This window comes from Labeo rohita, chromosome 6, assembly GCF_022985175.1.
Source record: "Labeo rohita strain BAU-BD-2019 chromosome 6, IGBB_LRoh.1.0, whole genome shotgun sequence".
In the NCBI taxonomy this organism is placed as follows: Eukaryota; Metazoa; Chordata; class Actinopteri; order Cypriniformes; family Cyprinidae; genus Labeo; species Labeo rohita.
Window position 1 is genome coordinate 27,039,808 of NC_066874.1, and position 24,425 is coordinate 27,064,232.

Here is a 24,425-nt window from a genome sequence, read left to right on the forward strand (position 1 = left end):
AAAATGTAACAGCATAAGTGCTGTCAAACAATTAAACACAATTAATCGCATCCAAAATTAAAGTTTATTCTGTGTATATTTATTATGTATATATAAATACACACACATGCATGTATATATTTAAGAAAAAATGTCATATTTATATATAACAGTAAAATATTTATATATAATATAAATTATACCAATACAAATATATACTTTTAAATACATGTAAATATTTATAAAATACATATTGTATTTGTGGGTATTTATATATACATGAATATACACAGTATTGCGATTAATTGTTTGACAGCACTAATGTGTGTGTGAGATTCTGGACCACAAAACCAGTCTTAAGTAGCCATGTATATGTGTAGCAATAGCCAACAATACATTGTATGGGTCAATGTATTTTTATGTCAAAAAACAATAGGATATTAAGTAAAGATGATGTTCTATGAGAACATAAGATATTTTGTACATTTCCTACCGTAAATATATCAAAACTTAATTTCTGATTAGTAATATGTATTGCTAAGAAATTCATTTGGACAACAAAAGGCGATTTTCTCAATATTTTGATTTTTTTGCACCACATTTTCAAATAGTTGTATCCCGGCTAAATACTGTCCTATACTAACAAACCATGAATCAATGGAAAGCTTATATGTGACCCTGGACCACAAAACCAATAATAAGGGTCAACTGAGATTTCCATTAATGTATGGTTTGTTAGGATATGACAATATTTGGCCGAGATGCAACTATTTCAATATCTGGAATCTGAGGGTGGAAAAAAAAAAAAAAAAAAAAAAAAAAAAAATCGAAATATTGAGAAAATCACTGAGAAAAGTTGTCCAAATGAAGTTCTTAGAAATGCATATTACTAATCAAAATTACATTTTGATATAATTACGCTAGGAAATTTACAAAATATCTTAATGGAACATGGTCTCTACTTAATATCCTAAAAATCAATAATTTTGATCTATACATTGTATTGTTGGCTATTACTACAAATATACCCGTGCTACTTATGACTGGATTTGTGGTCACATATATTCATGGCCACACATGCTTAGAAATACTATTTAATATTTTAATTACAATTATAAATAAATTGTTGCATAACCCGCCCATCTAATTTCTGCTTGAATATTTGAAAATAATAAGCTTTCTTGCGTCATCTATACGTGACGAAATTGTTTTATTAGCGAAAACGTTATTCATTGAAATTGAAACGCGATGCCCTTGATAACATGATCCATAAATCTGGTTAACTTTATAAACCTCAGTGCGTTTTATGTTAATGCTTTATGTATGCTCATATATTCTCACACTTTGTTACGGCTCGTGTTTGGGGCAACATCTTTGCTTTTGAGTGTGTTAAGTCGGCAAATGCCTGGAGAGGTGAGAGGCAGACGCCTCAGAGCAAGCACACCCATCCTGTCTCTCTGTATCCTGCAGATGGGGCAGGCCCGCAGCTATGTTACCTGCCATTAGCACTTCTCTCACCCACATCTTCACGAGTTCATTACCACACTGCTTTTTTTCAAAAAACGATTTGGTGATATTTCACAGAAACTGCAATAAATCTCGCTGAGCAACAAATCACCATTCTGTCCTCCGACATCTGGAAACCATGTTGCCTGCACCGTATTATTTTAAGCTTCAAACAACACGGCGGTCCCTCCCATACAACAAGTGTATGGGGAGCTGTGGTTTCCAACCCCGACCGCAGCTCAGCTACATGGAAATCTTGGAGCGGTTTCGTCGAGGCTAATTACGACCCCCCACCCCTCCCTTCGTTGTTTCACTCTCGACGGCTCGCAGAGTTTTCGGACGTGCTGCGAGTCCTGTCTGGGTGGAAAAAGGAGGCCAGTTCTGTCATCTTCTATTCACCACTTTTGTAAATATTTAAACAAAATGGAGGCAATAATTAGGGAGGAACTCGCCGTAGTAGGCCGCACACTATTGACCCGTAATAAATGCGAGTTTAGAAACTTCTCCTCGAAATAACACGGACACTATTTTCTTTACGAGCTAAAGGTGGGGCTTCCTTCTAAGACTGCATTCGCAATTTCTACTTCCTCTGTAAACTGCAGTTTTCTATATAATTTCACGGCTGGCTAAACATCTACTGTAATGTACATCGAACCCTACTGTGCGTTCGGAGGCTATTTTCAACTCCTAGTGACCTGGTGAAAAATTTCCACCACCTAAGCCGAATGAGCGTCGCCCCGCACTCGCGTGCACCTAATGATTCCTGGACATCTTCCTTTACCTCGCGCCCTTATCTCAGTCACACACACATTATGAAGGTGGGAAGTGAGCCACTCACATAGCTGGCAGGGGCGAGCGTCCAGGGCTGCTGTCACTACCGTTGCTGTTCCCGTGGTCCATGGCCCCATTCATTTCCTCTCGGATGGCGCTGGCAAGCGAGTTAAGAGTGGGACTTCCGATGGAAGCGGTAGTGTATAGAGGTATGTTGTTCTCTGCCATTGAAGCCTAAAACAGAATGGAGGAGACCAACTCTGTGAGACCAATTCCTACAAAACATTAGGACCGTTTAGTGGCCTTCAAATACTTGGGCTTGTCCAATATAAATAACCATTTAATCATCTGCACACTTGAAGTCCTCTTAGGATCTATTTAGGAAGTCATAATAATGACATGATGCGTGTTCAAGTGAATTTAGTTAGTCTTTTGACAGTTTTCACACAAAAAATAGAATGCAGAGTGTGTACTTGATAATTACTCAATATATTTGTGTTTTTATATTTGCATTCTTAGTGCCATAAGGGAATCATGGAAATTGCAGTTTTGTCACGCAAGACTGTTACCTTATAACGCAGCTAAATGGGCAAGTATTTTCTAACAAGCTTTATTGTTATTCTTCATAGTGAAACCATATAAATAATATGGCGGAGGATTGGAAGCTTCAAGATTGTGCATTTACCTGGAAGGCTGCAGAAAGAGCGGGACCGTATCCCAAAGTGGTATGGATGTTCTTTACTAGAGCTGGACTTCTGTAGAGACAACAGTATAAACACACATTCAGTTTAGTACAGAAACCAGTCATACTGTCGATTGAACAGATTGATTTTACACTGTCAGTATTTAGAGTACAGTCTGATTTCCAATGAAACTCAATAGTAAAATCAATAGACGGCACTAAACTATCAAAGGCTGTTTAACACTAGAGCTCTGTCCCAAAACCAGCTGCCTACTTGCCTACTTCCAATAAAAAAGGTTGTTCCAATATAATAATTGGCTAGTTTTTGATTATTTTTCCCAAAAGGATTTTTAAAGTCTTTGTTAAAGAGTTATAAGCCATGATTCAAACCTACCAGCTACATGGTGAATCACAGTATTATAAACTTTGATTTGAAGCAAAAAAAAAAAAAAAAAAAAAAAGTAAAATGTAAAAAAAAAATAAAAATTTGACAAAATGACAAGGTAAAGTCTGCGTACTTACTTAACAGTGATAATGAGGGTAAGAACTACAAGTATCCTATGTAGACCATATATAACAAGGAAGCTTGCAAAGTTTTGGAACAGAGTTTATATATGTGACACTGGACCACAAAACCAGTCATAAGGCTCAGTTTTGAAACTGAGATTAAGGTATTACCTGAAAGCTGAATAAATAAGCTTTCCATTGATGTGTAGTTTGTTAGGATAGGACAATATTTGATACAACTATTAAATCTGGAATCTGAGGGTGCAAAAAAATCTAAATATATAGAAAATTGCCCTTAAAGTTGTCCAAATGAAGTTCTTAGCAATGCATATTACTACTTAAAAATTCTGATATATTAACAATAGGAAATTTACAAAATATCTTAATCGAACATGATCTTTACTTAATATCCTAATGATTTTTGGCATAAAAGAACAACTGATCATTTTGACCCATACAATGTATTTTTGGCTATTGCTATAAATATAGTAGTCAGCATTTGAAGTGGATCAAAACCTTCTAGCAAAGTTGTCCTAAAACCTAAACAATACCCATTCTTGTCTTAGGACAACTGTGATGAACTTTTTTGATCCACTTCAAAAGTTGACTACTGTATACCCGAGCTACTGGGTTTGTGGTCCAGGGTCACATACGTCAATGTGTTTTATTTTAACATCACATATTATTAAACAATCACATGAGCCATTCATATATTATGAAAAGCAGAAATGACAAAAGCACAAGATATGAAAGGCTACATACAGCATGAGCGAGCACATAGAAGCGAAGCATGCAGGGAGGGGGCGGGGCAGAGGGCGGTGCTTACTGTACAAGCAGCTCATCGCAGCTATCGTCGGCCGCATGCTTCCTGGGGCGACCTCGTTGTATGTGGCGGCCACGTTTAAACTCTTCATCGTCTACGGTCCAAAAGGACCCAAAGTCATCCTCAACTCTTACAAAGCATTTATGCAGGGAGAGATTGGTGCGCACTGCACCCTGGGATGGGGGAGAGGGGCAGCAAGCAGCCAGATGCGGATGTAGCAAGACAGACAGACAGTGATAGAGAAGAGGATATGAAATGAATGAATGGATAGGCACAAGCAACTGGGGGTTACGCAGCCAGCACATAACTCACATACGGGCACAGAGACACACGCTAAAGCTAGCAGGGGGTCAATGGGCGGCACAGCACAGAGACAATGACATGGGGCCCATCCATCAACACCACGAGACATGGGTTTGGTCAGCCACGCTGCACGGGGTGGCGCTGGAACACCTACCCGCTGATCTTTTGCGGCCTTCTCTTTTGGAACTCTAGCTCGTCGACGGTCCATACCGCCCCTTTAACGTTCTCTACCCGCACAAAACACTTGTGAAGACTAAGGTTATGCCGCACTGCGTTCTGCAGTTGGTGTGAGAGAAAAAGAAAGGCTATGAGTGCAAAAAGAAATGCGCTGGAATAAATTAGACACACTTTTTATATATCCCACATTCTCTTATATTGTTAAATTTTATACATTTTCTATTTTCTGTCATTATTCACTCATGATTTTAGATGTTTTGCAGAATGTCCTGACTCATAATAATAATATGGAGTTTGACGGGAAATTAATTATGATTTAAATATGGGTGTGTTTATCACACAAACCTATTATATACAGTCAAACCAAAATTTATTGATACTGTCAAGATTTCTCACATTATCATAGTTGATTTGCTATAGTTTAGAAAATGGTAATAAAATATGACAAGAACTCAGAGTTCAACTGTGTCAGAACAAATTCATCTTGATAATGTCAGGTAACTTTGATAGAAAGTTATGTTATGAATTAGGTTGAACAGCTGTCAGCTCTCAGCTGTTAAATTTAACTACACAATTATTTAATACCAGTTTAGGTCAACTAATTACCAAGCAAAGCTTAATTTTGTTCAGTCTGTGGTGTAAAAAGGTCACATTAGCAACTAAAGAAAAAACACTCAAGCAAAACTTGGTCTGTGTCTGAATAATTGAAAGTGTCTGAATAATTTTTTGCCCCAAACCAGTTTGTTTTTATCAGTTTTACTGGTCCACTGTACAGTATAAAGAATTTGTAGGTATAATATGTTACAGTTTACTTTATTTTGCTATCCTCACTTAAATTAACCATAGTGTTCTTTACTCACTGGTAAAAAAAATATCAAAAATGATATCTGGTGTCTGAATAATTTTTGGTTTGACTGTTTAACGTCAGACTCTTATGGCACTTATTCAGAGCTTGAAAGAGTAGCAAGGACATTCTTTAAAACCTCTCCTTTTTGTGTTCTATGAAGAAACAATGTCAAACAGGTAAAGAATGACATACTTAAGGATCTGGAAAAATCTTTTTTTGGAATTCCACTGTTTTCCAATAAAATTATCTATACATCCTATACATCCTTAAACATAATACAACTTTTTTTCAGACAGTATTTTAAAAACTCTAGTTCGATATAAACTGCTGTTGAAAGTTTGAGGTCAGTAACACTTTTTTAAAGAAATGTATGCTTTTATTTAGCAGTGATGCATTCAATTAATTAAAAGTGACAGTTGTACTGTTACGAAAGATTTCTATTTAAATAAATGCTGTTCTTTTGAATTTATCAAAAAAATGTGTTACTGTTTCCACAGAAATACTAAGCAGCACAGATGTTTTCACATCAGCACCAAATCAGCATATTAGAATGATTTCTGATAGATCATTTGCCATCACTGTAATAATTCATATTTAAAATTGTAATATTTCACAAACAAACACCTGTTTTTGCTGTATTTTTGATCAAATAAACAGCCTTGAAGCATACGTTTTTTTCCTGAGTTTTTGCAGAGTTGTTGCTATTTTCCAAGACACTCCCTATTCAAAGAAATGCACTGATCAAGAGCCAGTTGTAGCAGCACCTTGGACTACCAACCAAATTCCAGACTGCACAAACAGTCTGATAAACATGACTCTTTGGCAGTTATGACTTTAGCACTGTAGCTGAACAATGAGGGGAAGGGATGTAATTCTAACATGCTCAGCTTGTTGCGTTCTTATAAATTACCCTTTCATCAGGCCATTTGTACAACATGCGGGTGATATTTAGTAAATAAAGCTCTCATTGATTGATGGAGGCCTGTGTGGGTGTTGTCACTCTGGTGCTTTATCATTCAGCTCTGGTAAAAGTCACAGATAGTTCATCATTTTCTGCCTCACTTCAGAAACGGAAACTGAAAACGCTTGAGTTAAATGCCAATGCTCAACAAACTCTGCCAGGGGAAAACATCCTACTCAAATGACCAGATTTCCCCTTAAAGCTGTTGAAATTCTTCCAGAGAAAACCGAAAAACACTTTCAAAATAAATCCAAATGAAGAGGGGGTCTCTTCCAGAAACTTCTAAGGACCATTAAGTGAAATAAATCATATCTGGGGGAAAAAACGCATACTTTCGAAAGGTAATTTGAACTTGTTGACTAAATCTCATTGGGCAAAATAGCATAAATTACACCAATTTTTACATGGGTTCTGTTTGCGTTTCTGGTGTTGTTTGGAATAATTCGGATTTTTTTTTTAAGTTCATTATGTTATGATATCTCAATATCTGGGAACAGAAGTATGTTTGTCAGTGGTAGTTTGTTTAAAGAACTAAAATATAAAGCGGCGTCTAAAAGTCTGAGAACACTAGTGAAAATATTTCTGTTTCACATTTTAATTAGATCTAATTTCATTACTTTTTAATTGCACCATTATATTTGTAGGTTTTCTACTGGCAGGAGTTACTATGAACCCAACAGTTCCTTCATACTATGTATCTTCAACAATCAAGTCTTTGGTTTTTTTTGTTTTCTACTTCATTCAGTGTTTGAATTCCAAATTCATTTTATATTAGTAAAAGCAGGAAACAGAAAACAGGAATTGTAAGATCACCTTCCACGTTGCTGCATTGCGTCTGAAATATGCAAACATTCGTGTGAACCAGTTGTAGATCTCGTTTAGTGTTAGCTGTTTTTCTGGCGACTCTAGTATTGCCTGGAAAAACACACACACACACACACACACACACACACACAAAATGCTGATAAGCAAAAAGCAGTTTCATTTCCGTTCAAACCTGGAGCAAAAACAAAGTGAGATGCACATGGTATGTCAAGTTAAAGTTGATCTGAGGGTGCATGTAAAACAGCTCCAGCTTTTCCGTTTTCAAATGGGAGCTACTTTGTTTACTGAACGCTTCCTTATGCAAATGTGCCAATTTGAGTACATCCTTTTCCGCTAAACGACCAGAACAAGGGAAAAAAAAAAAAAAACTATTTTATATAGCCAGATTATAAAGCGGCAATTATCCCTTGCCCAGATTAATGCCCGTGTGATCACAGATTACCGGTTCAGGCCTGATAATTGACTGGGCATCTTAAAGACGCCCCGTTCCTACTGTTGTGTGAAATGAATTCCGTAATAATCACATTGGCTGTAATACTTAATCAAAAGCAATTGTTATATATGGGCTTTTTTGCCCCCTTCATGAACAGCAAGTGCTCTCACGCTCATTTGCAGATGGCTAATCTTGAGCTCTGCTGTTAAATTGCATCTGAAATTTAACGGCTGTGGTGAAGAGGGTTTAGGGGTTTGTCTTTAAATAAGTTTGTTAACGCTGAATATTTATAGCGCATATATGCATGTGTAAATCTAAAGTGTATGCGTAGTTACAATGCAGTAGGTGGGTTACATATGTCATGCAAAAGTGGCTGCATTCTTACCTGTCGTATTAGCGAAGCATATGTGAAAGGAGGTCGTACTTCAGCATTCATGTAGAACTCTTTGTTCTGGACAATATCTGTTCACAAAGACCAGACACAAATATTAGGAAGAGGATTAAAGAAACCTGGTCACACTTTATATTACATTAAAGAGAGTGTATAGTGTAAATTGTAAAAAACAACAAAAAAAAATCTATATATAGTGTAACAAAAAAAAAAAAAAAAAAATCAAGACCTAGTTTTGATCTAGGTAAAAGGCAAAGAAGCATATGGGCAAATTAAGATAAAAAATTCTGCACCAGAAAAAAACAAAACAGAACAAAACACATTTTCATTACTATGTTAAAATATAAAATTAAATGAAGAAATAATGATAAATAAAATTCTTGAATGACAGTAGTAAAATAGAGTAATACAAAATCTAATAAAAATCAACACTGAGAATTATTAATATTACAAAAATAAAATAATAAAGTAAAATCAGGGATTTTTGTTAGAGTAATGAGATTTTATTGGGGAAAATAGTGTTTACTTGTCATGAAACTAATGCAAAAGAAAATCTTTTTTTAGCCAAAACAGAAATTTAATGTAGCTGTGAAATTCAATCTTGCATTTTAATTAATTAAAATGTAATAGTTTTTTTTATTTTAGGGTGAAATGTGACCTGCACATATTTTTGTAAGGTTCGCCCACTGATCCTAATTATTGAATTATTGTACGTCTGTACCTGGAGATATGGGCATGTTGTACTTGTCCGAGTAGCGTCTGCGCATGGGACCGACACTGTGCAGGCTGTTGGAGGTGATTACGGAGTGGGTTTGTGAGAGCGGCGTGAGGGGGGCCGTCGGGGTGGTGGGCGTCTGGGGTAAGCTGAGGGGCGGTGAGGCCTCAGGAGCCGTCTTGGACAGGGTGACGTTAGAAACCAGGTTCAGCTGAAAAAAAAAAAAACAGGGCACAGCATTGTTAGTCACCGCTGATGCCTGTGGATGCTAATTGTTAACACACCATCCAATCAATCTTTGCACCGCAGAGGAGCATTGGTGGCATGTTGGTTTGTAAATATTTGTAAACACCATGCTTTCGCTTTCCGTGTCCGTCATTCTGCGAGCAAATAGCGTACATCCCCCTGGTCGCCTCTTTGTTTGGTCTGCTGGCGTGCTCCCAGAATGCTTTGCTCACTCTCTTTGCTCTCGGGGCGGCGGTAGCCGTCTTGCTGGCTGATGGAATGAGTTTCTCACCGAGCCCTAAGAGGCTCCTAATAAGCCGCAGACACAGAGAGGTCAATCTACACTAATTACAGGCTCAAATTGTATTGTAAGGACCCTAATTAGTGGCTACTTACAGGGGTGATACTACGATTAAACGTCACATCTGAATGACCCTCATCAGGTTTGGCATAAGATGGTTCTTTTGGAGAAATTGTTTCTAACACTTTCTTCCTCCATTATCAAGTGGCACGAGGTGGGGGGCTAGTAATAATGGCTATAAGGTAAACTAATTAACCAGCGGGTTAGTTAAGGTGCATTCTCGCTTCCAGCAGCTACGTCGAGTTGTCAGTGTCACATTTCCTCTTCTATTGGAGTGGAAAATGCGAGCCTGACCCGATGCTCCTGCTATTAATTTGTAGGAGATGAGAAAAAACCTAATGACACATATACATATTTCCCCCACCAAATTGTTCTAATTGCTAATTTGCCAAAGGAGGCCTTGTTACCAAATTAAACATGACTGCCGTCTACGACGAGGGAGACCGTACAACGAATGCAAGGACAAACAAAAAAAAACAAAAACAACGAGAGGGCACGTGGAGGTGGGTTTTTTTCGTGCTGTGCCACAATCGCCCACAGATTGGGTGAGCAAATTAATGAAATGTCAAGGCTGTCAATTGCTTTGGAGGTATCAGATGTCTAATTTTGCTCTATAATGGCGCCGCTGACAGTGCAGACGGCGACGAGGCAAGTGAAAACCAACAGACAGTGTTTAACATCTAACCCCCCGCCACGCGGATACGTCGCAGGCCACGCAATTACCACACACCCTATTAACGGTCATTACCATACAGATGCTCCGTTTGATAGACAGGTACATAATAAAGAAATTTGAGGGCTGACAGAAGCTTCATCCTTGACATGTCATTGTCTTCATGCCTATCTAACCTTTTTTGCTTTTTTTTTGTTGTTAATTGGTTTCTCTCAGTGTTATAAATTTCTGTTATAAAACGGATCCAGCTGTGCTAAAATACACCATATAGTACCAAGATACCAAGCTACTGTATAGAAAACAATGTTTTAAAGAAAAATATAGCTTTAAGTTGATATATTTAATTCTAGAAAATGTTTTAAAATATTTTTAGTATTTAAGAAGACAAATAAGTTGTTTGTCATTCACTTTCAACTCTTTTCTTAAAGATAATGGGGCAAGAAATGCATTTGTTATTTTGAATGAATAAACATACTTCTTGTTTTAAAATTAAAAATGCAACTAGACTTGAGTCTCAGTACTTGCAAAATAAAATGGGAATAAGAAAAGGGACTCAGTTTGGGTCAGAGGTTTTGTATAGTATTGACTTATTCAACCTCTGTGCACATCAGCCAGCTTTGTTATCCATATTCCTCACGCGCAAACAGCGAGTAGCCTCTACAATAGCCCAGACAGGCGAGTAATGGCCCTCCTTTTGTTTCCCCCGTACCATTTGGGGGCTCTCCAGTACGTCCGCAAAATGAGACTTCAGACTGAAAATAATTAAATGGTAATTGGTGATCTAATTATACTGGCTTTGACTTGCCAAGCTGCCGTGGAAAGCAGAAGACAAGCTGCTAAAAAAAGCTAAACAAACAACAAAAAATGTGCTGTTTAATTATGGACAATGAAAAGGTCAGATTGCTGATGAGAACGCTTAGTGACACCTTCGTTCGTAAACTCGTGGACGCACATGTGCGAGCGCAAACACATAAACAACTGCGGCCTGAGGCGAAATACCTCTTAAAATGAGCTGTTGATAAATATGAATGTTACTGGGGCAAGATTAATGAGCAGTATATTTGAGACCGCAAAAAACATCTAATTTGTTTATGAGTGAAAACGTGAATCTAAAACTAAACACACGTTCCAACATTAGCCAAGCAAATGACCGAAATTGCAAAATAAATGTCAAGGCTTTTAGTACAACAATGCTGTTGAGTAAAACGTCACTAAATGGAATCTCTATAAACACATTACAGCTAAGATTTCAGAGGTCTGTGCTACATACTGTATTCTAGTTATTTTAAAGGCTTCTAACAAAGCATACAGTAAAACAATAAACAATAACGGCACCTCATTAAAAGTAGTATATTTGCAAAGGTCCCTCTCTCTGTTATACGCTGCTTCCCCTCAATCCAATGGGGAGAGGTAGCAGGGTAACAACACTATCAGTATCTGAGACCAATTTTTATACAGAAGCATCGCCGTGTCAGATACCTCTGTGCAAATGCTAATCCAAACAATCAGCGTGTGACAGAGGCAAAGCTCCACTGAATGAACTATTGTCACCCGCCTTCCCAGGACACAATCTCTAGGCTCCTGAGCACCACAGGGCCCCTGAGCTGTAAATAAATGATTAGCATGCTCAGCAAACTGACGAGAGGAGAGAATGTAACTGATCAATAATCAAGTTTAATTTTTGTAATGGCTTGTCAACACTTGTTCTTCATTAAGTTACACTTTCTGAGGAATATGTTTTTAATTTTATGAACAGATATAACCTGCTCAAATCTTCAATAGGAATGTGGGGAAAAAAGGTGCAACGTGGTGCATCCTAATTTAAAAACTCATAATTTGCACTTTCAGTATGTAAAGCATGCAAGTATTAGGACTAACATGCATTTTTCATTTTATTTATATCAAAACTTTTTTTTTTTTTTTTTTTTTAACAAACTCCTGAGCTGTGACAGGCATAAAACCAAAGCATGCACAAATTGCACAGACACTATTTTCAGCATACTATCAGTTGTTGTGCACTAATTCTAATCTCATATGCTATTTACAGACAGTATGCAAATTGGGACATGAGTCAAGATGCTGAGATGTCAAGAGTGCTGTACTCACTGGCTGAGGGGTGGGTTTGGGCTCTGTAGACTTCACATGAAGATGAGTCATCATTGCTTGGAGACGCTCTTTGTCTTTCGCTAACTTTAATTAGAAAAACAGGAAAAAGACATACAAATTATAATTAAAACAAGAAAAGTTTCAGACCTTTTTACCTGCATTTTAGTGCAATATTCTCTCAGTTATCAGTAAACCAAATAACCCATTGTGGAAGGAGAACTGACAAACATATGATTATTTTTGACACACATTGTGACCTTTACACTTGATACAGAGACACAACCCTAAGGGTTTATTAGCTACTGAAATGAACACACGAGCTCTCGCTTTCAGTCATGGTTACTTCAACCAAACTGAATCCACATTAAACATAAGAGAACCTCTCTGACCTCAACACACTGATCTGGCAAGCCGAAGTAGATCACAGAAACCACTGGCAGCAATGATCTCTACGGTCTACTTAGAATTATAATGATTTTGGGTTTAGTTCTGCTCCTCTTAGCTGCTACTACTTCTGAATCTATATGTGTGGCCCTTTCACTCTGCTTTGGTGCAGTATGACATAAAAGACTAATTTTATTTGTATCAAGCATTTGAATAGAGCATAAATGTATACAGAGATGAGCATGCAAATAGAGAATGATCATAATGGTTTGTGAACACTTGTTCTCAATGGTAAACATTTTTATCTTATGGTAAACACTTCTGAGGAATATGTCTTTAACTTTATGAACAGATATAACCTGTTGCAACAATGTTGGAAATTCTTAAATAGGAATGTGGGAAAAGAGGTGCAACGTGGTACATCCCAATTTAAAAACGTTTGCACTTACAGTATGCAAAGTACACAAGTTTTAGAACTAACAAGCATTTTTCATGTAAAACTTTGCTTATATCATTTTTTTTTTTTTTTTTTTTTTTTTTTTTTTTACAAAAAAACAGTAAGTAAATGACAAACTCACTTGTGACCAGCATGACACCAAAGCATGCACAGATGCACACTCTAAACACCCACCAGATAAAGTATATCATCTATGCACATTTGGCGTACTATTTTCTACATACTACCAGTTGTATGCTGAAAACACTGCAAGCCTAAGTAGATCACAGAAACCACTGGCTCCTCTCAACTGCTACTACTTCTGAATCTATATGTGGGGCCTTGTCTCCTTGCTTTGGTGCAGTATGACATAAAATGACATAAAAGACTAATTTTATTTGTATCAAGCATCTGAATAGAGCATAAATGGCTAATGTATGGAGAGATGAGCATGCAGATAGAGAACGATCATTGCACTTTGACGCCCGGAGTGAATTTTTCTAGCATGAATAAAGGTGTTGCATGCATTAAGAAATGAAAATATTGATCAAAAATATTGAGCTGGATTTGACCTCGAAGCGCCTGCATGAGCACCACTGTTAACCACTGCACAATAACTCTGGCACTCGTCTCCCTTCTCTTAAAACCAAAACTTCCTATCTGTTATCCATACAACCCCATCTCTATAATGCCATTCACGATTAATGTGTATTAACAAGCAATGCAGTAAAAACGAGTCAATCAATTCAGTGAAATGACTGGTAGCTCACCCACCATTGTTGGTGCGCCTGGATTTTTTTCACAAAGTGTTTTATTGTGGTGCCAAATAGTTAAAAGTCATAAACGACTTTAAAACCCAGTAAAATTGGAAATGTAATTATCTTGTGGAGTTAGCCCCAGGGCACTCCATATATCTTTGCCTGGCTGTCATGCGAACATAACACATTTTTAATGACTGGTTACTCACAAATGTACAAAATAATTTCATTTTTATCCCTCCCTCCTCTATCTCTGAGCTGCTACTTGAGAGCAAATGAGCGAGAGGGAGAGACAGCAAGAGAGAGAGACAAGAAGCAAACTTTTAAAGAAGCCAGAAAAGGAGATGAACGAGGAGAAATGAGATGTTACCTGCAGTTCCAGCTGTTGAACTACTTGCATCTGTACCCTGCACTGCGCCGTGCTCCTGTCATCCAAGGCATGTTCATTATTCAGATGTCTACAGAGAGAGAGAGCAGCGTTCATTTTAGTACCATATTTTACAGCCATCTATTAAACATTTGATAAAACTTTCATGGTAAAATATTGAATTACATTATCTGCACATTCTGCAGGGCAGTCATTTATTTCTCCATATTGGAAAAGTGAAAATGGCCCGAGATACGCGCATACTAAAAATGATAAAAAGTAAATAAAGCCAATGTCCACACATCCACAAATATCAAATTCCCCAAACACAAATGAAGAGTGTTCTAACAAGATCTCTGCATTACCGGAAATAGAAGCGCTCTTTACACGCCTCATGCATAATTCACAAACTGGCCGTTCTCACGCGGACCTACAGAAACCAAGTTGAGCAGACGATAGAAGCGCCTCGCCAAACTCAGGTGAAAAAAAAAAAAAAAGATATTATAAATCGGCAGACGTGCACTTCGCAACCCTCCCAGCTTTTAAAATTAAATGGATTCTTCTTATTTTCGGTGGCTTCTGCAGTTAATTATGTCATCTAGATTAAGAGAACTCAAATGAAGCCAGGAGGAAAGAGGCAAAGGACAACAAGGAGAAAAGAGATGGAATCTGTCATAAACTTGAATTATGAATATAATTATGCATGATTATTTTATACCGCCAAGACCTTTTTTTCTCCCCCGCACGTTTATAACTAATCTAAATAAGTAGCTGGCCTCGGCAAAGCGGGCCAAGCTTTCCTTTTTTGTACCTCTACTTTTCTTTTTTTTTTGTGGTGATTTATATAAAATGGTGGAGATAAGACTCACGAGTGAAGGAAATATGATTGGAGGATTTTTATCAGCCCTCGCATGAATTATGGTTTGAAAATGCTTATGCAGGGGCATTTCATTAATCATTTAATCATAATCCGTGCAGGATGTTTGAACTGATTTCACAAATACCCTTTCATTTCACTACTTCATTATGCCCGCTAATGGATCCAATATATTATATATATCATAAATTATATCGCATCTTCGCTGACCATGTAGGTCACTGTCACCAGGCAGAGGCTGGTGGAACGGAACAGAAGCGTTTTCCACGTGCTCGTCTTCCCAAATGCACGTTTACTGTCTTCCGCCGCAAATCAAAGTGTCGTGCCCGGACCTGAGCAGGGGCCGAGACAAGGGGAGCCAGAACTGATGTTGATGGCCTAATAAATTTGGCGAGGTGGCGTGACATGATGGCAGCGGCGCCATTATTAAGAATAAAGACAACATGCGAGCACGGCTGTAGGGAAAACACACTCGACAACACTCGTGACGGAGGGCGGTTTTGACTTGGGAAGTGGAGCACTCAACCTTGAAAGGGAAATGATCTAAACGTGCGTCCAAACGAACTCTGTTTCCCTTCAGAACGAGCATATAAATACCACGTGTCTTTCTGAACGTTGACACGGCGTAAACGCACCTTTAAAGACATTCTGAATTGATTGCTGCATAAAAATAACACGAGGATTAGGGACGGCGAGTGTTTTAATGATAAATCCACACCTTGTTTAAAACTATACTGTGTCTATTCTGGCTTCCAACATTAATCAACTCAAAACAAGCCGCTTTTGAAGTCAGGAGAGGTTGAAGAGGGATCATGTAAACATTTCAAAACAACCACCCAGTTTTCATTTGTGGAGAGATAAAATAGGTACAGGGCGTCTCGCATTTTCAATGAACGCGGCTGGACGTGACATGCTTTGGAATTCGTAGTTCGCGGCACCCCGCGAGCCCCCCGCTACCTCTTTTCATCCTTTGTTACAGTGGACGTTTCTCTTTTTTCCCCCCGTCCTCTCCTCCGTTCCTTCTAATGACATGTAGAGTCACAGTGCATAATTAATAGGAAATGAAATATTCAAATGGCCCTTAATGCAGCCTCTCGGAAGAGCGTCTGGACAAGAGGAGCTCCGGAGAACGGCAGAATTGACGTCGGGAGAGACTATGAGCGCTGGCATGTGTCACTTTCTGGACTTCAAACGAAGGCTGTTTAAAAGCTTTCTGGCAGGATGACAGCCCCTAATGTAAATGGCCACAATAAAACAAGTTAAATAGACATTACTTAAACAGTCAGCATTTTACATATCACTGAAGCTAGCTGTCCTTTAGCCCCAGGTTTTAATGATGCTCTGGGAGGCTGACACCCTGAAAGGTCTTTCTGTTGTAGCCACGGCTGGATGAACTATTGTTTATTCCCAAACACGCGCAGCTGTTTCAATAGCTAAACATCCGTCTGTTTTTTCTTATCTTCTCACATTACGTAAACGAATTATGCTTATCTACTGATTGTATTTACTCGTACTGCTTGTCTTTGATGGGTAAACACCCTTTCCAGGATGGGAAATATAACATACGTGTTTGCGATAGTTAACCGTAAGCCGAAACCAGTTCTAAGACTAATACTGTACGAACTGTATTCAAATCATGAAGTGAATAAAAAAAAAAAAAAAAAAAATAAATACCGAAACTCACACACAGGATGATTTTGACCTTCAGGTCACGGATGCTCTTGACCTCTTGTAAAAGCGTCCCGAGCCATTCTTTAAACCTTTGCCCCACCCTTCCTATCCCACTGGAAAACACGCATCGGTTTATCGCCGCTTCCTTTTTTATTTATTGAAAATGTTATCATTCTGCACGACTAGGTATGAGATGTTTTCCTTTAAAGACATAATAAATATCCGTATGGTTTAAAACAACACTGCCGCACGTCATCGCTTGTTGCCTTTGGCTCGGCCTGCGGAGATCCATGTGACGTTAGCGCGCATCTCTCACCGTTCCTCGCCACGTCGCCCCAGGTGTCCGTCTTTAGCTACCCAGAAAACTCTTATCATCCAGCTAATTTACTCCCTGATTTCTGTTTACGGTTCTTCGGGCCCGTCGGGTGGAGGATGTACATGTGGGAATGTTTAGCGCATGGACGGTTAACACCTTCAGCCTGCCAGCTGAACTCTCACCCAGCCTCGCTTTTTACAAAAGCGGCTTTGTAGAGAGTCTCCAAATGTTTTCTCAACATGTTCCAAGCAGTTTAGGGCAGACAAGAAAAGTAAACAAGATGTTGCCATGATAAAAACACTTGTGCAAACATTGCAGAGTGTACTTAAAGAGAGCACTTCTCTCTCGCTCTCGCTCGTATTCAGCTCTGAAATGCTAATTTCTCTTATTTCAATAAGCAAATGATGAATCATGGTTTTGGCCAATAGAAAAAAGGCAACCATGTGAACCGCAATCCAAAAACATACCGTAACAGATCCGCAGTTTAAAAACTCCAGGGCAGAAAATGTTCTTTCTAAGCTCTTGAGAGAGCGAACGCAGTTCTTTAAATTTTTCTCCACAGGTAAACACAGATTCAGGATAGATAATGTTATTATCTGTAAAAGTGTTTACAGAGCCTGGGCTGCTTTTAAAAACGCCTGGCAAGAGGAGCACATGAGCAACGACCCTGAGAGAAAAAGAGGTGGAACAAAAATAAAAAAACACACAAGGCTGGTAGGAGTGCAGCTGTGGTTCTGCTTACCACTCGGTTTTCTCCTTTTTGGTCTCGGCTTGTGGGTCTTTGAGTCGGGCTTGTTTTAGTTTGAACTCGGGATAATGGAACAGTGTCATATCTTGTTTAAAGTGGGACTAATCCAGCCTGACACACACTCACTGATCTGCTGCCACACGGCATATGTTTTCATCATCTCATCACAAACACACACACATAGAGGAGATTAAGTGAGCCCGGTCTTCCTCAGAGCAGGGATCAGGGTGAACGCTGTGTAAAGCGTGCACCTTTAGACTGATCTTGGGTTTAGGTGTTATTTAGGGAGCGTGGAGCTGTGTGTTGGCCAGTATAGACTGGACTTTAACAGCATGGACGGGTCAGGCTTGATTCTGTTGAGTTAATACATGACCAATACAACAGTCAGAGTGCACAAGGTTTAAAAACCAGTGTGGTGCTTATGTAGGTGATGCAGATCGAATTTATTCTGCTACAGAGCTGTATTATAGACTCAAAAAACAATAAATAAATATGAGAAACCTAGTCAGAGAAACCGGTCAGATATTTTTTTAATGTTTTTGAGTTTATGCTCACCAAGGATTTATTTATTTAATCAAAAGTATTCTAAAAACAGTACTACTGTGAAATATTATTACAATTCAAAATAACTGTATTCTACTTTAATATAATTTAAAATGTAATTTATTCTTATGATGGCAAAGCGGATTTTTCAGAAGCCATTACTCTAGTCTTCAGTGTTGTATGAGCCTAAAGAATTGATCGTAATATGCTAATTTGCTGCAATGGAAACTACGGTTAATTTTTCAGGATTCTTTAATGGACGGAATGTTAAAAGGAAAAGCATTTATATGAAATACAGATCTTTTGTAGTCTCCTGTAACATTACAAATGTCTTAATGTCAGTTTTTATCAATTTAATGCATCCTTGCTAAAAAAAAAAAAAAAAGAAGAAGAAAAAACTTAAATAATCTCTTAAAAAAAAAAAAAAACATACTGACCCCAAAAATTTGGTGCGCATAACAAAAACATGTATGTCATTAAGATGAGTGAGTGAGCACAGCTCATTTCTACAATTTTCATATGTTGCAGGTGGTTGCTGGGTGTTGTTATCTTGTGAGATCACGTTATGGGCTTTTGTTTGATGGATGCTTGCTAGTCCATGTCAAAAAGTTTGTTCAAAAACTTAAACCTTCAACATACGCAATATTAATAGCAAGCACCAATAATACGTTTCTAAAAGCAAGAAGAGAGAGAGACTCAGACAGAGAGAAAGGGAAAGAACTAGAAGATCTCTTCTTCTTGTCTGTAAAAAGGCAGACAAGGGCAAACCCGCTGTACTCTCAGAATGTGGGCCACCGTAGATAAACATCCCCACGTGTTTGTTTTGGGACAAAGTGTCAGTAATCACCATGGGGACTGCAGTTATCGCAGGCAGCACAGAACCCTGAGGAAAACCACACCACAGAGAGCAAGCAAAGAGCAGCACACCGCACACCCACGTCAAGAACCAAGCCCACACAGAGAGAGGGGGAAAAAAAAGACGAGGAAAGGGAATGAAAAAATACTGTAACGGGACACTAGGTTGGTTTTTTATAAGAGCATACAAAATGTTAGTGAAACATTTACAAAGAAATGTGCACAGAATTCCATTTGGAATTTTATATGGACTTACTATGATTTAGAAATAATCCTAATGGATCTCATAGGATTTCAAACTAACACTCACACAAAAAAAGATTCTAATTTGAAATTAAACTTCTCAAGGATCCCATTGGGATCAAATAAGAATCCTTTAAGAATCAAATAACATCCAACTGGATATTCCAAAATTCCTACAGGGTGTTTTGATTCACAATGGTTCTTAGTCCCATTAAACTGGGAATTTTATTCTGCTGGTAAACTTAATAGTCTTACAGAGGAACTGTTACAAAAAAATTCAATTAGAATTCTTTAAAACGGGTTCCAATTCCAAATGGAATTCTATATACATTCCTTTTTAATTCCAGGTGTGGGTGTGTCTGAGATACTTACTTCAGGAACGACTGAAAGTCTTCAAACACGGCTTCACATCCTGGCCATTTGCAGACACCGTGACCGTATAGAGGGTGACTGTGAGGAGAATGATCATCCAACGTTGATCTATAAGCAGAAAAGACACATTAGTGTGATATCAAGGCTGCGAATATTTGATACACAACATATTCACGCATCAGTGGACTTTTATGAAAGAAGCTAAAGAGTAATTAATCTCTATAACACTACTTGATGTAATATTAATGGCTCATCCACTTAAATATGACAACTAATAAAGAAACCTTCCCCATCAGCACAAAAAACCATTGCAGCGTGTTGTTTTATTGACACAGCACCGACTCTCACATGACCACTGACTTTTACAGGAAGTGTGTGATCAGTGCAACCATGTGATCTCTGCATTCAGCATAGTTGGAGTTGTCAGCCTATCACAGCGCCTGAGCTGCCCGGAGCTGGCCAATCAATAGCCAATTATGGGTCTCCTCTGATGCGCACAGAGGAATGCTTTGATCAGGGCAGCACGAGGCTCTGAGAGACAGCACGTCCTTTAGCCCTGACCACTGAACCGTGGCCCCTGCCGTCCACCTGGAGCAACAAGTGTTTCCCACAACAGGAAGCTCCCAAATCCATCTGGCCTGCTCCCGCCAAGCGCAAACAGTAAACACACCCCACCTGTTATCAATTTATCCGCTTGCACAGGGTCGTCAACAGCTCAGTGCAGCACGCTTTTTATATGAACTACACCGCAGGCACAATAAAGCTTAGTGGCGAAGAATCACCAGTTTTTTTTTTTTTCTCAATTTCAACAGTGTGGTTTTATCTGCAGAAGAGAATGTAGTGGCATTTGCTGAATTTAAAATCTAGCTGAATTAATGTAACGTAAAGCTTAGGTCAGATTACATTTATGAAATAATACAATATTTAGCAACAAACACTAATAAAATGCAAGTTTTATTATACACCTTTAACACAATTTTTTATTAATGCACAATTGAAATAAATAAAAATAATTAGTTTTATCGGTGCAAGACATGATCTTGTATTTTCTGATGTAAATATAAAAAACCCCTAAAAAACTAGAAACATATCAAGGCAACTGTATGTTGAATCTATTTCCTTTTTTAAGCAAGAAACATGCCACCACACATTTTGTTTTAATTCCAAGATGACATTAGCTATAGCTTTATAAATAAGAGTTGAGTTGTGAAAAGCTTAAGGGCTTGTGATTCAGGAAACAAAGCTCATTTTGAACAATGGATGACTAAACGGTTTTAAACGATAACTCAGAGGAAGACTGACAGACACCGAGGCTTTCTTTCTACACTGACCTCATTCATTCTGTTCAAAAAACAACAAATACAAAGAGTCAGAGCTTGTCAGTGATCTTGTCAGCGTGTAAGTGTGGTAACTTTTTCAGTTTTTTATTTAAAAATAAGAAAACCACAAGTAGACAGACTTGAATTTAAACTTAAATGATCATTTAACAAGCAAAAAGGTGCCATCTGCTTTGCATTCAAGGTTAAAAGTAAAAAGGGCAAATAAATAAATAATAAAAAAAGTCCCAGCGCATCAAAAACACCACCACATGTGCATTTATATCCTTCATCGGCTCTTACAGCAATAGCCTAAATGCTTTCCTGTGAGACAGCGCGCCTCTGTCCTATCATCTTTCATTACATTACGCTTTAGGATCGTATTATCACGCACCGAGCACCTAAGTATCATCGTTGCCGACCTAACGAAGAAGAAGAGAGGTCTGACGTCTGGAGAGCTCAGACAGGAACTGAGCACTTTGTCACAACACTATTACTCTGCCTCATGTCTTCATGTGGGGAGAAATCATCAAAGACACACTCCTCCTCTAAGTCTACTGGCAAATCCCCAGACCCCAGACTCAATCCTCTACAGTATGCCCAACCAAACGTCCCCTCCCTCCCAACCCCCCCAAAATGTTTTAATTATCATTTGCAGAGTTGAAGATCAATTAAAAGCGAGGTTAAGGGGCTCGTTTAGGGGGGCAAATCTGATTATTTATCTCTTTAAAACAAATTGTCTGGGTTTTAATTCCCCCGAGTGTAGCATTCCTAAAGGATTCTGGGAGGAGAATGAAGTGGGGCGACTCAAAAAGGGTGACACCCTTTCCCTTCCAATGAGGAGAACTGAAAACTGCTGAAATTAAAGGCATTAGTATATTTTGTTAAACCCATCCCAAACCCTGAATAAAATAATAAAATAAAATAAAAAATAAATAAAATAAAATAAAAATAAAATGAGGTATGGGCCTGTTGGGCTTTGGTCAGATAGCAGGCACCTAATTTCCAATCACCTTAGAAAGGTTCACACAGGTTCACGAGTGCTTTTTGTCCCTTATCTGAGCACCGAAGGGTCGGGTGGACTGACACGTCGAAGGCTTTTATCATATTTGGGTGTGCATGCGGTGGTTGTCTCTGTGCAGGCACCAGTGGGAGCCGATGGAGGCTGCTAAAAGCAGGGTAGCATCGCGTCTAAACATGTACGAAGTGATTGAGTTTCTCTCTCCTTCCTTTAAGACGGAAGTGAAAAGACAGTGAATGATGCTGCTGGATGCACTTAAGGTTTTAGTTGCAGGCGTCGCAGCGACTGGCCAGATTTTATATGACACATGAAAACGGCCTGCGCGGTGCTTAAGACCCCGGCGGTAAACCAATCTGAGAGAGCTAGGGCAGAGCGAGTCCATCAGCGCACAGCCGCCCGCCTGTTTCACGACAAGAGGGACTTGGGAAAACCACATCAATTAAAAGTTCATTAACGTTTGTGTGCGAGGATGAGTCCACATTTCATTTCATCCACTCGAAACCTTGGATTCCGAGCAAGGGTGCTCCCATGGAGTAAAAAGGCTAGAAATAAGTGTGTTACGTTTTCTTGGAGGCCCCGTAGGGTGTAGTGATGGAGCATGTGTTTGCTAATAAAACTACACGGATATTAATGCTACACAGAAAATCATCAAAGCGCTAAGTTATTAGCACTGTCTCTCTAATGTGCTTTGGCATTCGAGTAGTAATGATTTGGATGCATTTCCAGCACTAACTCGCCAGCTAACAGATGGAAGAGAGAGGGGTGATCACCTGCTCCCTTTTTCTGACAGATCTCAGATACTCAGTCAACAAAACGCGGCATGGGTGCTAAACTGCTGTTGACGTCTTCTTTAATCTCTGACACGGAGCGAGAAGCAGGGAGTGAAGCAGTGAGTTTTCCAACATGTCTTTTTGAGTGTTTCAAGCCTGCTATGGCACAAAAGAGTTGTAGTGTTGTGATAGAGTACTGGTTGTTTGTGCACTTTGAGGAAACGGGGTGATAGACTGTTACTTTTTAGGGGAGAGGGAGAAAAATAGCTAGAGAAAAAAAGTAGATGAGCATATGAGTAAGTGGCTCCATTTAAAAAACTAGTGAACTGCCTACCTAGACAGCATAATTGGGTGATTATTCAATTAGGGGAACTTTTATGTTCATTCTAGTTATCTAAAAAAATCAAAAGTGCTCCTAAATGGAGAATCACACAACTACAGTTTTATGCAAACGTTTGGGAACCCTTTGCAGAATCTGTGAAAATGTGAATAATTTTAACAAAATAAGAGAGATCATACAAAATGCATGTTATTTTTTAATTAGTACTGTCCTGAGTAAGATATTTTACATAAAAGAAGTTTACATATAGTCCACAAGACCAAAAAATAGCTGAAATTATTAAAATAACCCCCTTCAAAACTTTGGGATCCCTTGGTTCTTAATACTGTGTGTGGTTACCTGGATGATTTTTTTTTTTTGTTTGTTTTGTGATGGTTGTTCTGTTCAAACATTTACTGATGCTCCAGAAGGAAACACAATGCATTAAAAGCTGGGGGTGAAAACTTTTGAACAGGATGAAGATGTACAAAATTTTTGGAATATTTGAACCTTTTTTAATAGTTGTATTTGAGTCTCTCAATTGTCCTCAGCATGTAAAGATGGATCTCAAAATCATACAGTCACTGCTGGAAAGGGTTCAAATATGCAAAAGATGCTGGAAAACTGAAGAATCTGCATGACCTGGAGGATTTTTCTGAAGAACAATGATCAGTTTAACTGTTCAGAACAAACAAGGGACTCAACCATCACAAAACAAAAAAACAGTTGTAGATCATCTAGGTAACCACACACAGTATTAAGAACCAAGCGTTCCCAAAAGGTGGTTATTTTAATAATTTCAGCTATTTTTTTTGTGTGGTGGACTATATGATCTCTTGTTATTTTGCAAGGGGTTCCCAAACTTTCACATAAAACTGTATAAAATCAATAGTGAGTCAAGCCTCCTATGACCTGTTTGTGCGGTGCCAGTGAAAGAAAGAAAGAAAGAAAGAAAGAAAGAAAGCATCAGTGACATCATGACTAGTTTAAATAACCCTTGACATGTTGAGTAAACCTGTCATGAACTCCATTCTGCTCTACACTGGTAGAAAAAGCAGCTACACGTATACGTGAACTCTCGCTTTACCTTCAGCTAGAGCTTGTTTTGCAGCACTAAATGTGTTTTCATTCGCATTGCTTTCAT

The 24,425-nt window shown here is 38.5% G+C and overlaps 2 protein-coding genes across 10 annotated transcripts in view; both read right to left on the bottom strand.

Annotated features, from left to right (window-relative positions):
• Nucleotides 1-24,425, bottom strand: part of frmd4ba (FERM domain containing 4Ba) — a 322,166-nt gene that overhangs the window by 187,847 nt on the left and 109,894 nt on the right. The window lies entirely within an intron of this gene.
• foxp1b (forkhead box P1b) overlaps nucleotides 1-24,425 on the bottom strand; it is a 207,743-nt gene that overhangs the window by 7,203 nt on the left and 176,115 nt on the right. For all 9 annotated transcript variants that reach the window (XM_051113080.1, XM_051113084.1, XM_051113081.1 and 6 more), the window contains 9 exons: nucleotides 19,856-19,963; nucleotides 14,234-14,321; nucleotides 12,286-12,369; nucleotides 8,927-9,131; nucleotides 8,200-8,276; nucleotides 7,370-7,471; nucleotides 4,726-4,847; nucleotides 2,942-3,011; nucleotides 2,324-2,490 (listed from right to left, as the gene is read on the bottom strand). In XM_051113080.1, coding sequence (XP_050969037.1) covers nucleotides 2,324-2,490; nucleotides 2,942-3,011; nucleotides 4,726-4,847; nucleotides 7,370-7,471; nucleotides 8,200-8,276; nucleotides 8,927-9,131; nucleotides 12,286-12,369; nucleotides 14,234-14,321; nucleotides 19,856-19,963 — 1,023 coding nt within the window. The remainder of the gene's footprint in view (nucleotides 1-2,323; nucleotides 2,491-2,941; nucleotides 3,012-4,725; nucleotides 4,848-7,369; nucleotides 7,472-8,199; nucleotides 8,277-8,926; nucleotides 9,132-12,285; nucleotides 12,370-14,233; nucleotides 14,322-19,855; nucleotides 19,964-24,425) is intronic.